The 16,616-nt window shown below is 46.0% G+C and overlaps 1 protein-coding gene across 1 annotated transcript; it reads right to left on the reverse strand.

Annotated features, from left to right (window-relative positions):
- Nucleotides 1-1,932: 1,932 nt before the first annotated feature.
- Nucleotides 1,933-15,345, reverse strand: gap43 (growth associated protein 43). The gene is made up of 3 exons (XM_037117608.1): nucleotides 15,008-15,345; nucleotides 7,093-7,738; nucleotides 1,933-3,325 (listed from the first exon to the last, which is right to left on the reverse strand). Exons 1-3 carry the CDS (start codon nucleotides 15,035-15,037, stop codon nucleotides 3,246-3,248), a joined length of 756 nt encoding a protein of 251 aa, XP_036973503.1. The 5' UTR covers nucleotides 15,038-15,345; the 3' UTR covers nucleotides 1,933-3,245.
- Between the last annotated feature and the right edge of the window lie 1,271 nt (nucleotides 15,346-16,616).

Here is a 16,616-nt window from a genome sequence, read left to right on the forward strand (position 1 = left end):
GTACCAAAAAGCCAAAGCCTTTTTTATTATTATTATTATTATTATTTTTTTTTTTACATTTTATCTCACAAAACACGTTTGAAAAAATAAATGAATAAATAAATAAATAAATATATCAAGGAGTATGAGCAAATTTCTGTCCTCGGAATGGAGGGATTTAGGGCAGGAAAGTTCTGGATTTTTTTTTTTTTTTTTTTGGCTTGTGATAAGAGTACATAGAGGGAGGGAGGTGTAGAACAGTATGTGACTCAGAAGGGAGAGGGTGGAAGAAACTTTTGAGAGAGGTTATCCTGCACTGGTTGTTCTGCACACCGGCTTCATTAGTGTGAAGGTCACACAACTTTTGTGAGACTCAGGCTGGTATTTATGTTGAACCTTGGAGTTATTTTTATTTATTTTATTTATTTCATTTGTACTGAACTATGCTTTCTAGGAAGAAGTCCCTAGGGTCCCATTATAACTTCCAGCGTGTGCATCAGGCATCATTATATTATTCTGATATTAGGGAGATGTAAGATAACCAGTAGAAATCAGACCTGAAGACTTTTACACACTAATTGGCACATCAGTGGTTTTAAAAACTCATGTCATCTTTCACACATTCACACAGAAAGTAAATATGACTTTGAATATGATTTTCGTTTCGATTTGGGATTTTGATGAGCTTTCGTAACCGCCACGAGGGCATCAACCTGTCATGTTGCGCAACGCTGATCTCCCTTCGCAGCTCATGACAGTGGCAGGCCTGCTCGTTGCTTGTGTTTGTCATCACCCGGTATTATATGACAAGGAACACAAAATTATAAAGACAGCGAGACAAAGGATGAGTAACCTCCATTGCTCCACACAGACAGACTGCTAAATGTGTGGGTTTCCAGATGGGGAGCTGAAAACTGCTGCGTCCATCTGTGCTCTCTTTAAATGCACCAGGCTACTTTGATAAAACAGTCATTTTACCTCACAGAACACGGGAGGTGCCGGTCTGCCACTGACTCAATTTCATTGGCTGGTTTGTAGCTTTAGTGTTTTAACATATTGACAAATCTTAGAGCAACATCATGTAATGTAATGTTTTTTACCCTCAAGATAATTGCTTCACAGTCATTGTGATGGTACAACAACTTGTAATAGGCCGCATTGTGATAATGGGTTCTGTTTGTAGTCAGAGCCTACATTACGTCTGACAAACTGTTACAGAGCTGGGATTTGTATTGACAACAGTGGTGTTGCGCTCAGACAGCGTAGTGGGCACCAAATTACACAAAAATGCCAATTTTGACTTGATGCTGAGGCCCGACTGGAGCCCCGGGACAGGCAGCTGAGATGAACCTGTTTAGTGCGACCTCTCCTGACCTGTCAATGAGCCAGTCACTTCTGCAGTGTGACCCCAGAGACCCGCGGGGCTGTCTCTGAGCTCTGCCAGCTGGCACCATGTTCCTGCCAGTGTCTGCTTTGCTTGGTCTGTGGTAAATATCGTTTTAATGCAATTATGTACCCGTGTTGCAAATTTGCATTGCTGCTGGTGTGAATAGTGATGCAACATGTCTGCAGGTGAGTATTTTGCATGTTTTTGTATTGTTTTTTCCTCACGTCTCCAGTGTATAAAGGCCTTTAGATTCCTACACATACAGTATTATCCAGGTTATATTCAGGCTACTGCATGTTAACTGTGGTTTCATAAGAGCGCATCCCCACATTACACACCTTTGCAATAAGCCAGGCGAGCTGTTTTCCCATTTCCAGCCCTTTGGTCAGCTAACCTGGCCAGCTGCTGGCTGTAGCCTCATATTACACTAGCAAACAAGAGAATGGTACTAATTTTCTCATCTAACTCTCAGTTGATCTACTTTTTTTTATTTGCCCCCAGACATATTTCAGCCCTTTGAAGTAGCAGCATAATTCAACATGGCATCAAACAAACTCCACAGTTTATTATGGTAATTGGCACATTTGCTTTATTTTGAAAACAGACATTGAAACCATTTTTTATTTTTTCATATTTTTTTTTCTCACAAGTTTGAACTCCTTGATAAGGTTGAAACTGGACATTGCACTCACTGGAACATGGGAAAAGTATTTTTTGTTTGCTCGTTTGTTTGGTATTTTTTTCACATTTTTTTTTTTTTTTTTAGTATTTCGTAACATCAGTGCAAGAGTATTTTTTTTTCCAATTCATATAAACTGTCATAACAACACCAAAGACATCAAAAAGAAGCCGCCACACCTCTTAAGTTTTTGTGACTGCGAAAAAGTTCCTCTCAGAGGGAGAGTTCCCATCATGCATCTGGTTCGATGGTTCATGCTACTGTTCTCACGTTTTGGTTGGCAGAACACAAGTCGTCAATGTAAGAGCCAGTTACATCAATTCTATAGCAGATTTCTATAGTTTATTATATGATCATGTCATTTAAATAGCAACAGGTCCTTTACTGTATGTTTGAGTAAACAGGGTTTGTAAAAGGGGTGTAAACCAAGCTTGAATGACTCAAGCAGAATAGAGAGAGAGTAATAGTCTTGTCCTACATGTGGTTTTTGGATTCAGGATAAAGCTGCCCAACTGGAAATTTCACACATTTAATTATACATTCTATTCATCCATTCCATGTGTCAGTACATTACCTATGTTGCTGTGCTCTCAGTACACTTGTACCGTGTCGAGAACTCGAGATGCATTTTTAAAACCAGCGTGTTTTTTGTTTTGTTTTGTTTTTTTTGTGCGTGCATTTGCAGGAGTACAGATTTTATTTCGCAAAATGTGTGTCCAAAGAAAGTGCATTGCAATGCAAATGAACTATGGCGCATTCACAATGCATTTAAATGTGTAAATATCCAGTTGGTAGCGTAGTTCACTCCACCACTGATTCACTTTTACAATGGATAATGAAGATGTACCAAATGAAATCCTCCTCCTTTATCATCACCACCACCATCATCATCATCATCATCATCATCAAGGTAACAATCAGTTTTCATAATCAACAACATCGTCATCATCATCATCATCATCATCATCATCATCATCATCGCCATCATCGCCATCACTTCCTCATGGTATTAGCTTGAGCCAAAAAACTTCACACTGGAAACTCCCCCAACATGAGAAAATCATTGCCACACAAAAAATGACAAACAAATAGAAACGGACTGCCTTCGCATTGGGAAGGCAAAGAGCAACCTTTTAAGATTTTTGTTTTTGTGTTATTCTTCATACTCTTAATTCTGCTTTCTTTAGGTTAGACTTTGCCTTAGTCATCCTTGGACTCGGTGGCCTCCGCCGCTGCATCTGCCGGGGTGGCCTCCTCTGCTTTAGACTCCTCTGCAGCATCTGGGTGGATGGGTGGGAAGGGTGAGGAGGCAAAGCGAGAGGAGGAAAATGAGATGTAAGGGTGGTGAGAAGGGGGACAGGGTAGATAAAAAGGTGGGTTGGAGAGAGTGGAGAGGAAGAGAGAAATTAGTCTGCGGGGAGGAGGGGTTTTTTTATATGGGGAGGTTGGAATAATAATAAAGCTCTATCTGGGTCTTCTGAGATACTGAGCATCAAAGATTTCACGTGGCAGCTGCTACTTTTTGATGTTTTAAATATTTCACCTCCGAGTGGTTCTCTGCCCGAAAAAGCTAGCATCGAATCAGAAACTGCTGATAATAATGTGTGAGAGAAAATAGGGAGCTATGGAACTCCATGTTGTTGACAAGACGTCAACTCCGACAAAGCTGCGGGCCTGTCACTCAGAAGGTGAGACGGCATGTCTGAAGTAAGTCCCACATTGGCCGCGTGAATAATGAAGGAAGAGAGTGCTCCTAATGGACCCATGAAGCATTTGAACTGACATCACAATGCTAACAGCAGCGTCTCGGCCTGTCACATCTGATACCGTGTGATGCCCACGTTGTATTGCACTACATCAATATCCAGCAGTGTCTTACTAAGAGGTAAATACTGCTGAATAAGATTTCATGACACATCACAAAGCCATTCCTAAACAGGTTTTCCGAGTACCATCTGATTCGTTATGTTTTTGCATCACTATATTTGAATCCTGTGCTGTACATTATTTCGCTGTTAAAGAAATAAAACATGTTGTAGCTATATGTTATATCTAACTATTGTCTATGAAATAAAACGTACAAATGTTCAGTCAAGGCTTTTTTGCGACCTTCATTTTATTGTCTCTGCCCACGCCTATTATTCAAGTGCCCTGAAAGCGGTGATGTCAGACCAAGATGATCTCATACTCTTTTAATAGAAAGGGGAGACATCAGAGAATGACATCATTGCATTGGAGATTGGGGTGATGGAGTGCGTGCCTGTGGGTGTGAGTGTGTGTGAGAGTGTCTGTGAGGGCGAGGCAGAGAGAGAGAGAGACAGACAGAGAAGTGGGGCAGCCATGTACGTGTGTGTGTGTGTGTGTGTGTGTGTGTGTGTGTGTGTGTGAGAGAGAGAGAGACTCGAGACAGCATGATCTTCCAGGTAAGAGCTAATTAGCCTGTCACCAAGTATGACAGACTTGAGAGTGTCTTTCACCACGGTCACTGAGCTGAGTAATGCAAATGCAATTTCACCCAATTCACAGACTCAACACCCTTCATTTCTTGCATTCTGACATCAGTATCACCTCTGCTATCTCTGGCAAATTATATATAACTCACTAAAGCATTTGTTTAGTTTTGATGGTGCCAACAGGAAGTGGAGATGGTAAAACACTGGTGAACAAACACCACTTTTCCCGTCTTCCCCTAATATTTGTAATTTTTTTTCTGACGCAAGGGTGTTGCAATGAATTTGTTCCTCTGAGAAAGAAAAGACAGAGTATCTGGAGTACTTTGTCCTGAGCCTGCTACTTTTCAGTCTTTGATATCCATAAGCACATCATTGATTTTCACTGCTATGTAGATGACACCCACCTCTACATGGCTGTCAATCCTGCTGGCTTGAGCCCTTTTTATCCCCTTGAGAACTGCTTCTCAATTTATAGATTATGCAAAATGCTCTAAAACTTATCGTCGTCCAAAAGAGCATAGGAAAATAAAGTGCCTCACGTTCACTATACTATTTCAGCACTTTACATCTCAGACAAAATATAACTTTGCGTGTTATGTTCATTCTAATTTAACTTTTCAGCCACATATGAGTTGTTTAAGACAGTCTTGCTTTTATTACAAGTAGGCTTTACTTTGGCAATGCACTGCTCAAAGGTCTCCCCCAAAAGTATCTAAATCAGTTTCAGCTTATACAGAATGTTGCTGCCAGAGATTTAACCGGGTCCCGTCACTGGGAATAATCTTTTCTTGTACCTGTCCATGATTGTATCAATGAACTTTCCTCAGATTAGGTCTTATGATGCATCAGACAAAAAAAAAAGCATGTCCCTGGTAGATCCCTCAGATCAACTCAGGCCCTGCTGCTCACTATACCAAAGACTGTAGCAAAGACAGCTTTCAGAAGCTGCTTTGTTTAGTTTTGGACTCACACTGCAGCACTGTGTGTCTCTGAATCTGGAGGCAGCAACAACAATTAAGACATGTAAGTGACTATTAAAACACCCCCTGATAAGCTTCCACCTACTAGTTGTCATTACCTTTCTACTGCCAATTTTTGATTATGTCCCTGACTCAATCTAGAAGACTACAGTAATTGTTGTATTTTTTTATGATATTACTTTGTGTAATTATGCAGTGCTATGGCATCATACTATCACAGTTAACAACTTGGTCAGATGTAACTAAGTGAAGCCAGTGACATGGACTAGCCTTGATGGAGAATCTGGATCATACCCCGTCGGCCTCGTGAATTATTCAGTCAGATCAGCGTACCTGCCGCCCTTGTGAGTCCAGTCTGTGCTCTGACAAACCTCAACCAAGTGACTTTGTCATAAATATTCATTTTGTCTCTGAGTCAGTTCAGTTGGTAAAGCAGATTGTGGCCAGCGCCGGATTCTTAATTAGCAGTTCTTTGTCAAGTAGTGTTTGTTTGTGACAGACTTCCCCGGTGCAGATCGTGACCGGTAGGGATCATTAATCATTCATTGAAATCAGAGCACCTGTTATCCCCGCTCTGCTCCATGCAGGCCAGCTATCCCATCGAGGTGGTAACTATGACAACAGGGAGACAGTGCTGCCTAGGTGACCTAGTTTCCTTGTAGTTCTCCAGTTGGTGCGTGTGTGTGCGTGTGTGCATGTGTGTGTGATTGTGTGTTTCCCACCTCACACCCCCACCTACTGGAGACTGAGCATGCTCCATTAACTACCTGTCTGACCTAGTCTGAGAGTCCTTGGACCAGAAATATGAGATCATGTCAAATGTATGTTGTGAGAGTTTACTGTATCAGTGTTAGAATGTAATTTCATGGCCTTCCAGTTTCCAGCCTTCTCAGCTATAAATTTTCCTCAAGAGTGGTGTGCTTTGAACTCTATTAGCTGATGTTCCGGGATATTAGCAAATATTTTCGCCTGCTGTTATGTATAAACAGGATCTAACAGTATTTTATTATATGTATATGTATATTTATTTTCACCTCTATGTGTGGTTTAATCTGAATAAATGATATTCACGTGAACCCATCTGATATGTTCAGCCTTATCATGATGGCACATCTAGCCCATTGAGCAACATCATTCTTTACCAGAGCTAATCATTTTCAACCCTGCTTCTCCATCCCAATCTCCACCTCATCAGTATGGCGTTTCCATCTCGCAGAGGCTGAGATACAAGGCTGTCTAATCTAATACTGAGCTGTGTCTATGTTAACCAGTGAATGGTGGAGCACCGCCAAAGATCTTTAAATTCCAAAGACTCGACAAGCAGTTATTTCCTGTCCTGCCTGCCAAGCACAGTGCAGGAAAGTGTACCTATTCTTCTTTAGAAGTATTTTACAGTAAGTAATTGCTTCTTGATTGGCGAGTGTGTCTGGAATTATTTTCGTCTCTGAACTCAGTGCCCTCGTGCAGTGTTTGATTCAGGGACACAGGTCTTATTTTATTTTGGCACGTGCTTTTGTGCATGTAAACCTATTACATGCACACAAGCATTCATAGCATTTTAGTCAATCCGTCTGTGATGAACTGATGTTAAAAGCGTCACCATAATCTGCATACCTTGTTTATCTTTTGTTTGGTTAGGCTCCTCCTTCTCAGCTGTCGGGCTGACAGCAGCAGGCACATCGGCTTGTCTGGCCTCCTCCTTTTTCTCTTCACTCTCCTCCTTCTTCTCCTCAGGTGTGGCTGTGGTGGGACTCTTGGCTGCCGCTGCTGGGGCCTCCACCTCTTTGGGCTTCTCCTCAGCTTTCTCCTCCGCCTTTGGCTCCTCTTTCTGGGGCTCAGAGGGCGCTGTGGCAGCCGTGGGAGAGGCAGCAGCGGGTGCTGCTGCTACAGGAGACGTCGCTGCTCCTGCAGGAGAGGCAGCAGCAGCTGCAGGAGAGTTAGCTGGCTTGTCTGCCACTGGGCTTTTGGCTTGGCTCGTCTCCTCCTCCTTCTTGGCCTCCTCTCCTGCAGCTTCCTCCCCCTTTGCAGGTGCCTCCTCTCCCTCTGCTTTCTTTGCCTCCTCTGCTCCCTCTGTCGCCTCCTCGGCAGCAGCAGGACTGTCTCCCTCCTTCTCCTCCTCTCCATCTTTCATCTTTTTCCGAGTTATGTGTCCACGGAAGCTGGCCTGTATTTTGGTGGCAGCCTTGTGGGCCTTGTCCTCGGGTTTGTTGGTGGTGCCATCCTGTTCAATCTTCTGGTCCGCCTCCTCATTCTTCTCCACCTGGTAGCCAAGAGAAAATACAGCAGATTAACATACTGTGAGCCACCGTGCAGGTCCACTGGAAACCAGGAAGGAATTATACTGGTTGTTATGCCTAAACCAAGTAATCCTTCTACTGTGGGGGTATGTAGCTTGAGGATGATCATCCCAGAATATCATGCTGGCATACTTTTATTTGGGTTTAGAATCCTAGCAAAGATAAGTACAACATGGTAAGAGCTGAAAGGTCAGAAAAAGACAAAGTATATGCTATGAGAGCTGGTTTATTAGTTAACTCATGAATGGGTGTATTTATAACCCTGGAGAATTGCAGACTGGGAAAAGGTGGGTTAGGGTCTCAGGACTGGTTTGAGTAGAAGTGTAGGACTGGATGAGGAACAGGGTTAGGGACAGGACAGCACACAATGTAATATTGAAAGGGGTTCCATGGTATTACCTTCGGCAACTGGGTCCATACAGTAGCTGTCCATCAAATAGTGGGTTGTGCTATGAGTCATAAAAATCTAATGAAAAGAAAATCAAATCAAATAAAGGAATGAACGATGAGCACTGAAAGTGGCAAACAAAATGAATCAGTACATTCAAAATGAACAGGCAAACAAATCAAGGTGAAAATACTCCCGGATTCAACCAATCAAAAGCTTTAAACGTGTGCCTCAAATGAACGTGAAGAAGCAACATGGAGCCAACGCAAACTGTCAAAGAAGCATGCAAGGCAGTGCAGCATCAGTTAGCCAAATGATAAAGATGTGAAAACTGCGGAGACTGAATGGTTTCGAGTGTTTTTTGGGGGGGGGTTGTCCTCTCAGGTGTAAAAGCACCCTGACAATATGATGAACACACAGCATTTTATCATTTCATGCTCTGGGAAGAAGAGATTTAGCACCATTGTGATTCAGGAGAATAACAGACGTGTGTGTGTGGGTCGAATTGTCTCCACATAATGAATTGCGTACACTGGGATTTGGGGCACGGCAAATGACTCTGGGCATTTACTGCAGTCATTCAATCCAGAAGACAGACATGAGGTTGATATTGTCCTCTTGATAATGCTCGCCGAAATAGATTTAGTGAACAATTAAACTTAAATGCGCAACCCTCTCCGTGGCATTCGTGGATGTCGCCTGCGCTCAGTGACGGCCTCAAAATTGTAACCAGAGAAATGTGAGCATTCACAAGCTGAAGCGCTTTCCCCAAAAAATAATGAGCCGGCCTCTATTCTCTAGGTACAGTAGCTTTTTTCTCCGGCTCCATCTCTGGCTGCTAGGGAACGGGCTGCCTGCTAGACTCTCCTCAGCATTCACTGCCATACCCCTCCCAACCATCAAAGGTTACCTTGACAACCAGAGTGCTAACTCATCACGGCGCTGTCTGCTGGTTGGTGCTATGAAAGACTGTATGTCACCCTGATTGGCAGTGCACCTGACCCCTCAGGGGAGCCGGCCAATAGGAACTCGTAAATCAGGCAGAGCAATCAGTGTGGCGAAGGAGGGGCTGTTTGTGATGCGGCGGGCAGGGCGCAGTATGGGTCCAGCGGGGGTTGGGGCGGGGGGGGTTAAGGGGTTACATGTGTGTTTGTGTATCAATGCTGGCAGTGTGTGTCACTGAGCAGCAGCACCAGCATCTTGTTTAAGGTCAGTGCATTTCAGTGGAAAAGGTTTCTGGAGCTGCGACCAGGGAACAGCGGCGTCCATCAGTCCATTTCCTGATACCTTCTGTCTCTAATAGCATCGTTACACTGGATGCGAGGCTCGACTTGGACAGCTGCCCGCGTGAGGAATCACGTCCGTGCGACATGATTTATGAGCCGGAGGCCCTAAACCAACATGTCTTATTCAGGGTCAGTGTGTCAGTCCAATATTGGAGCAGAGAGGCCAAGGTACAGCTGTGTCGCCATATCCACCTCCTCCACCTTTTATTCGCATGCCATTCCCAGGGGTCAGGGTGTAAATCCCGCTCCCAGGCCTTCCTCCGATTCTTAATATCACCATCGTCCTGAAGCAATTTTGTGCAGCATTATATTAAAAAAAAAAAAAAAACGTTCAATACTGCTAGCTGTGGGAGGGACAGTAGATTTTCCGGGGGGCTTTGTAATGCGCCGCAGATATGGTGATTTATATTTAAAAGCCGACCTGAAGCTGTTGACTGAGCGATCAGCTGTTAAGTTGTGGAAATAAACTTCAGCAAGTGTCCTGCTAATAAAAATGATAGCAGCAGACAAAACCCCACCGGCACGCCCTCTGCTCTTAATAATATGCAGGTCTCCAGTGACTTATTTGGGCTTTTATTATGTCTGATCTCATGGGTGCTTAGAATTGCCAAAAAATTGACCCAAGCACTTAACTCTAAATAGAATTACTTACCGGCTGTGTACAATGAGTCAGACAGAGAGAGAGAGAGAGAGAGAGAGAGAGAGAGAGAGAGAGAGAGAGAGAGAGAGAAGGGAAAAGTGGTGGACGAGAGTGTCTGGGAATATGGGGGTATGACATCATCATTGGAACGGAGGGGATGTCATTTACTTTAGCGATCTGGGTGTGTTCGAGTGCAAATGTAATAAAATCACAGCAGAGTGCCAGGTGATCTCATATCAGTGCAAGATGACGGGGTTGGTGGTGGGTGGGGGGGGGTTTCGACCACAACTCTGTAGCATCATTATTTGCATTATTGATACGCGTCCATGCATCATCCCTCAGAAGTGCTGCGCTGTGATTTTTCCGACTGCTCTTGACTGTTTCCGCGGGCCGTAGCATTCAGCGCCGAGAGGCCTCGACCTGTCATATCAAACTTGATACGCTTTAATATACAGTGCACCGGCGGTTAATGGCCGAGATAGTGGCTACATTAAAATCTCATAGGATCTAAACAGGAGCATTTACTGCACATCCTCTTAAGGGGTGCTTCTTGAAGACTCTGACTGCTAACTGAACCCTGGTCACGTATCCTCCTGCAGGCGCTGTTCCGCTCGGTGTCTGTGCGGCACACATTTTCATTCATAAATACAGCAGCACCTCCCGAAGGTAGGAGGCACACTCCCTTTAAGTATCTCCCACCAAGACTCGGTGACCGTTTCAACTCTTCCATTCACTCGTTCATGGGCCGGTGCGACGTCGTATTTGCATTATCGGGTTAATCAAATGATTTATCGCAAATCAGCCCACTGTGTTTCTTTTTCCTCACTACATTAACCGCTGAAAGCTGTTTTTACTATCCGGCGTAGAGCTGATTGTTTCCAGTAAAAAAAAAGAAGTGATTTTCTAGCCTGATTGCAAAAAAAAAAAAAAACTCATTATGCAATCCTCCTGCAAATTCTTATAGTAAAAGTGTGATAACGTAGCTACATTCAAAGCTCGCTGTAGGACTCTTGAGCACGTGTAGGTGACGAATAATGGCTGCCACCTGCGTGTTCAGAGTCCAAACGAACAATGGCTCACAGGTTAGTTTATCTAAACACACGGGTGTCATTCGGTAGAGGTAATGAACGGCCGCACTGAAGCATGTTCAGCACATTATCTGATGGCCGGATGTGTCTATCAGCTGCAGTCTGAGCTCCCTCCCCGTCCGTCTCTGTCCTTGGGTGGGCACCGGCTGTCGTGAGAACCACACCCGAGAGTCAATGGCTTCCATAAACGCGCGCGCACACACACACACACACACACATACACCATCCCCCAATGGTGACACACAGTAACAATCCGCCACCTTCCCACTGCCTCATCGCCGGTGCCATTAGGGACTTGTTTCAGGCGGGGGTGGAGGGGGAGGAATGGGGGAACGACACGGCGGAGCGGTGGGGTTTTTACGCTGGTTGAATTACCACAGAACCACAGCTCCAACACTAATGCCAGGCGTGCATCTAATCGTGTTTTTGTTTTTTGTTTTTTCTGAAAATGCATTCTGACCCATTCAAGCGGGAGACTCCATTTTCACCACGCCACTCCGCCCAGCCCAGGGATCGAGCACTGCTAGCAAGAGGGGAGAGAAGTATTAAAGGTAATATCCGCATTTGTAACGATGGAGGTGCAGAACATCGCCCAACAAGTGCAGCTGCTTAATTTATTGGATTTAAGTCACTTTCATGTGTAATTATTTGAGATACGTGTTTAATAAGCCAGATATTGTATGTGATGTGTGATATATGATTTAGTGCATTGGCCAATTCAAATCAAATGGACTAACGCCCCCCCCCCTCAAAAACACTTGCCACATCGCCACAGTTCCTGAGCAGGCGGAGAGATAATATTAGCCACCCTGCTCGTGGCACACATACTTCCAGCAATGGCATCTCGCTCTCTAAAAAAAAAAAAAAAAAACCCAGCATGATTTCAAGATCTCAACGGCTGTCTGCTGTTCTGCAGGAAAACATCATCCAGACACCACAGAGCAGAGACTGACTGCTGTCTGCAACTGCTGAATATCTCCCTCTGCTTCCTCCTCTTTCTGTCGTCTTTCGCTCTCTTCTTCGCTGAGCAAACTGCTACCCACTCATTTTTCTCTCTCTATCTCTCTCTCTCTCTCTCTTGCTCACACACACACACACACACACACACACACACACACACACAGACACAGCGGAGCACCACACCCTTTTAGCCAGCTCTATCTCCTGCAGATGAGGAGAGGGGGGCTCAGGTGGTGACTGCCACAGCCCCTGCTCGCCATCTCCCTCTCTCCCTCTCTCCCTCTCCCCCTCTCTGTCCTTTGACGGTGAATTAATGTGCAATGTTAAAGGATGCACTGTTTCTTTTACAGCGGGGCCTGGGAAAGATGCTCCGAAGCAACTAATAAGCGGCCATATGCCGGCGTCACTACATCCTCTGGAGCTGCCTTTAATTCAATTACACCGACTCTCTGCCTGAACAAAGGCTCCGCAATCGCCACTGATCTCACCGGGGCCGGGGATGAGGATGAGGAGAGGGGCAAGCAGAGGTGGAGGGGAGCCATAGGCTATTGGCAGGAAGTATGGGCTGTGGCTGGGGTTTTTGCTAAAGCCGGGCTTTGCGTTGGGGAATGGGGGCATTGAGTGCACGAGGAGCCACAGTATGAGAGGAGATAATCATCTTTAAGGTAGCAGGCCGAGTGCTGGTTTTGGCTCAAGCTGAAAGTGAAGGCAGAGCGAGACAGGGCAGGCAGGTTCAGTCCTGGTGCTAGGGATGGAGTCGGGGCGGAGTTGGAGAATAGCACATACTGATGGGATTTGAAGTCCTGATTGATGGGGCAAATGGCAACTTCGGGTAGGCCCGATGGTGGAGGAAGACCAGAGTTTAAGAAGGACCTGGACCTGAGCTTGATCCTTGATCTTTTCCCAGACTCCCGGGGTGAGGACAAGGTGGTGGGAAATTTGTTCACTGCTTACAAACTAAAGATAAACCTAGAGAGTGGGAGCTACTGAGGAGACTTAAATGAAGTGCTAGCAGCCACTCCCATAGTGGAGATGTTGCAACAGCACTTAACACTTCACAATGGCAGCACCCAGAGCGATATAGCCGTGTTTTAAAGCAGGAAAAAAAAAAAAACATGCTCTTTGCTCATCCACCCATGAGGACCACAGAGTCTGCCTGGATTCATTAATGCCTCTGCCCGTCAGAAGCAGAAGCAGGATGATAAGTGCTTGTAGGCCGGGGGGATATTTTTCCCCGTGGTGAGGCACGCACGTTCGAGGCAGCGACAGCGTTCTGTTGGAAAAGCCGGTGCCTCACCCACATGGCTGCAGTGTGCAGCGTGCCGGCTTCCCTTTTTTCCTTGATCGTGCTCAGCCTCGCGCCTGCTCGCCTCCTCCGACCACCATCCCTCACCGTGTCACCACCGTGATCCCTGCCGGCTGTAGCCTCCCTGTAGCTTCATTCCTGTTCCTCCTTTTTCTGCTTTGCTGCATGCCTGCCTCTCCCTACCTTCCCCCATACCTTGCTTCCCTCCCTCCCTGCCTCACTCATTTTTTTTCTTTTTTTTTTTCACTCTACCTCCTCTTGCATCCTCCCCTCATCTACCTCCATGTGCACCGGCACACACTCCCTCTCCCCTTTGCCTCTCTGCATCCTGCTGCTGCTCTGCCTTGCATGTCTTGCAACTGGCAAGCCTGGCTTTCCTTTCTCTCTCTCTCTCTCTCTCTCTTTCTCTCCTCCCTTCCACAGCTAATGTGACTCATCCAGACTAACATTTAAGAAGCAATCAAGTGCCATCAGTATCCAGTGTGATAGGAGTCCGATAAAATCGCACTCGGTGTGAGATAGCAGCAGGGACAACGGCCCTGATCACACACACACACACACACAAAACCCCAGCGACAGCAGCTGAAATACAAGAGGGTGAAGCACAGGAGAGTGCCACCCTCCTCTCTACTGTCCAGACCCACCCGCTTCCATGCAACACCTTCCTTTTTTCTTTTTTTCCTTTTTATCACTCGCTGCCACTGTGAACAGCCATGGGTTGCTCGAAACTACCCAACACCACCCTTTCACACCCTTTAAACGAGTGCACACTCCATAGTACCCTCCATTGACAGCATCCACTTATAAAGCTGGAGGGCTATGATAATCCATTTAGTCTCATTTATTCCCATTGTATCCCCCCGAGGCCGCTGACATGATGGTGCTGCTCACTCAATCCTGTACCCCGCCCTTTTTTTTTCCTCTCTGTGGAAATTTACTTTCCTGTGTCACCCATTTCTGCTCAAGGTAACAGGAGTAGGGAAAAGATACCAAGACCTCCCGTATGAAAGGCGTCAATTAAGAGCACATAGGTTGCTCCAATTAATATCAATCATCATTAGCAGTGATGGACCAGTGCTTGAGTTCAGAAGAGGGCTCCTGAATAAAAGAGGGAGTGTTCCAGCTTTGAAAGCGGAGACAATACAGAATCTGCCGAGTGCCTTTCAATAATCTTCCACTTTTTTCAAGTGCCTGATCAATATGAGGGAATGCCCAGCCGCCCAAGGATCGAGTTACAGCCCTTGTGCCTCACTGCGAGTACAGTGTGAGGTCTGAGAGGCATTGTGGCAACATCCATTCATGCGGGATAATCACATTAACTAGGCGTGTCTGGGCTCTGTGGGTAGACTTCTATAAGGCACGCCGGGCCCCCCCGAGTCAAAAAGGAAATCACACCAACATTTTTCTCCGACCCCCAACCTCAAGTAAAAAAAAAGAAAACAGATCTGACTACAAACCAACAGTCTCAAAGTTCAGAGTTTTAAAGATGCATCTTTTTTTTTTTTTTTTTGTCACACGAAAGAGCAGAAGAAAATACGGATAGAAGCAAATCAGAGCAGTTTACCGGTTTGGTTCTTCTTATGCAGCACAGCATAGTTGTAGTTGTTGTATCCTCCCTTTTTTCTTCTCTGCTTCTTTCTTCCCTTTTTTCCTCCCTTTCACTTCTTCTTCTTCTCTCTCACCCTCGCTCTCTCTCTCTCTCTCTCTCTCGCTCTCTCTCTCGCTTTCGTGCACACACACACACACTCTCTCTCTCTCTCTCTCTCTCTCTCTTTCGCTCGTTCTCTCTGGCTGTATCAACAGCTAAGCCGCCCAGTGCATTTACTCATCCCAGTTCGCACACACACGCTCTTCAGTCTGCCTGCCTGCCTGGGCGCACCTCTCTCTCTTTCTCTCTCTCTCTCTCTCTCTCTCTCTCTCCCTCTCCCTCTTTTACTCGCAGCCTGACAATGACTACAAGCCCACCCTTTAAACCCCTCCCTTCCCGACGCTCCCTCCATCCCTCTCTCCTCCCCTCTTCCCTTCACACTACCCCCCTCCTCCTCCTCCTCCTCCTCCTCCTCGTCTTCCTCCTCCCTCTCTTGCTTATAGTGATGAACCCCCCCACCTCTTTTAGATCAGCACTCCTCTCTTCTACATCTTCTCACCCCCCCTCCTCTCCTCCTCCTCTCCTCCTCCTCCTCCTCCTCCTCCTTATCCTCCTCCTCCTCTCCTCTTTTCAGCCTGGCTCCTGCAAAAGCTGCGGCCCCACCCTGAAAAGGACTCTCATCTAATGACTTACTGGATACCTCCAATTTCTGCTTTTCTTTTCCTTTTTTTATTTTTATTTTTATTTTTTTTGTTCATTGTGCTTTATTTTTGTTTCTCTCAACACAACCCCTCTGTTTAATCCCCTCCCCTTCCACGGACATAAGGAGGTGTCTTTAAAAAAAGAAGAAGAAGAGGCAGCAGCAGCTCCCAAATGGAAGTCGCCTCCTCTGATTGCTCAGGCTCCCTCTCAGACTGTGTGTTATACACTCTCCGGGTCTCTGATTAGTGTTGTGAGCCTGTGAGCTCCGCGTCCAAATTGCCACGGCGATGCCAAAAGCATGTTTTCTGGCACAGCCGGGAGCAGCTCTTGCCAGGAGAGACGTGTGAAAGAGAGCAGTGATGATACACACACACACACACACACACACACACACACACACATACATTCTGTGCTCTTAGGACACGTCACCCGCACCACCACCACCGATCCCACCACCCACCCACCCCCCCCCATACCCAGCGCTCTCTGTTCTCATGGAAACACCAGCAGATAGACAAGAAGAGCAGAGGAGGAGGAGGAGGAGTGTGTGTGTGTGAGAGAGAGAGAGACAGAGAGAGAGAGAGAGAGAGAGAGAGAGAGCGAGAGAGATGGAGGGAGAGAAAGGGATGGAGGCAGGAGGAGGAAACAAGAGGGCCGGGTGTGGCAGGCAGACAGGCAGGCAAGGCAAACTGCCTCTCTTTCCCTCTCCCTCACTCCCCTCCTCCTCCCCCCCACCCCCTTTTTTTTTTTTCTTCTCTCCTCTGTGCCCACATTTGCACACAGTCTGGTTTAATGAGCGGGCACAACGCATGCATTATCCCCACAACTACATTTATAACCATTACCGTACAGTGAGGCTCGCAGGCGCATGCTCATGCAAACA

Source organism: Acanthopagrus latus, chromosome 2 (genome assembly GCF_904848185.1).
Source record: "Acanthopagrus latus isolate v.2019 chromosome 2, fAcaLat1.1, whole genome shotgun sequence".
Classification (NCBI taxonomy): Eukaryota; Metazoa; Chordata; class Actinopteri; order Spariformes; family Sparidae; genus Acanthopagrus; species Acanthopagrus latus.

Coding starts and splice junctions, on each gene's coding strand:
- gap43 (XM_037117608.1), bottom strand. CDS start 15,037: ATGCTGTGCTGCATAAGAAGAACCAAACCG. Junction 7,739..15,007: donor GCATAAGAAGAACCAAACCG/GTAAACTGCTCT, acceptor CTTGGCTACCAG/GTGGAGAAGAATGAGGAGGC. Junction 3,326..7,092: donor CCAAACAAAAGATAAACAAG/GTATGCAGATTA, acceptor CCATCCACCCAG/ATGCTGCAGAGGAGTCTAAA.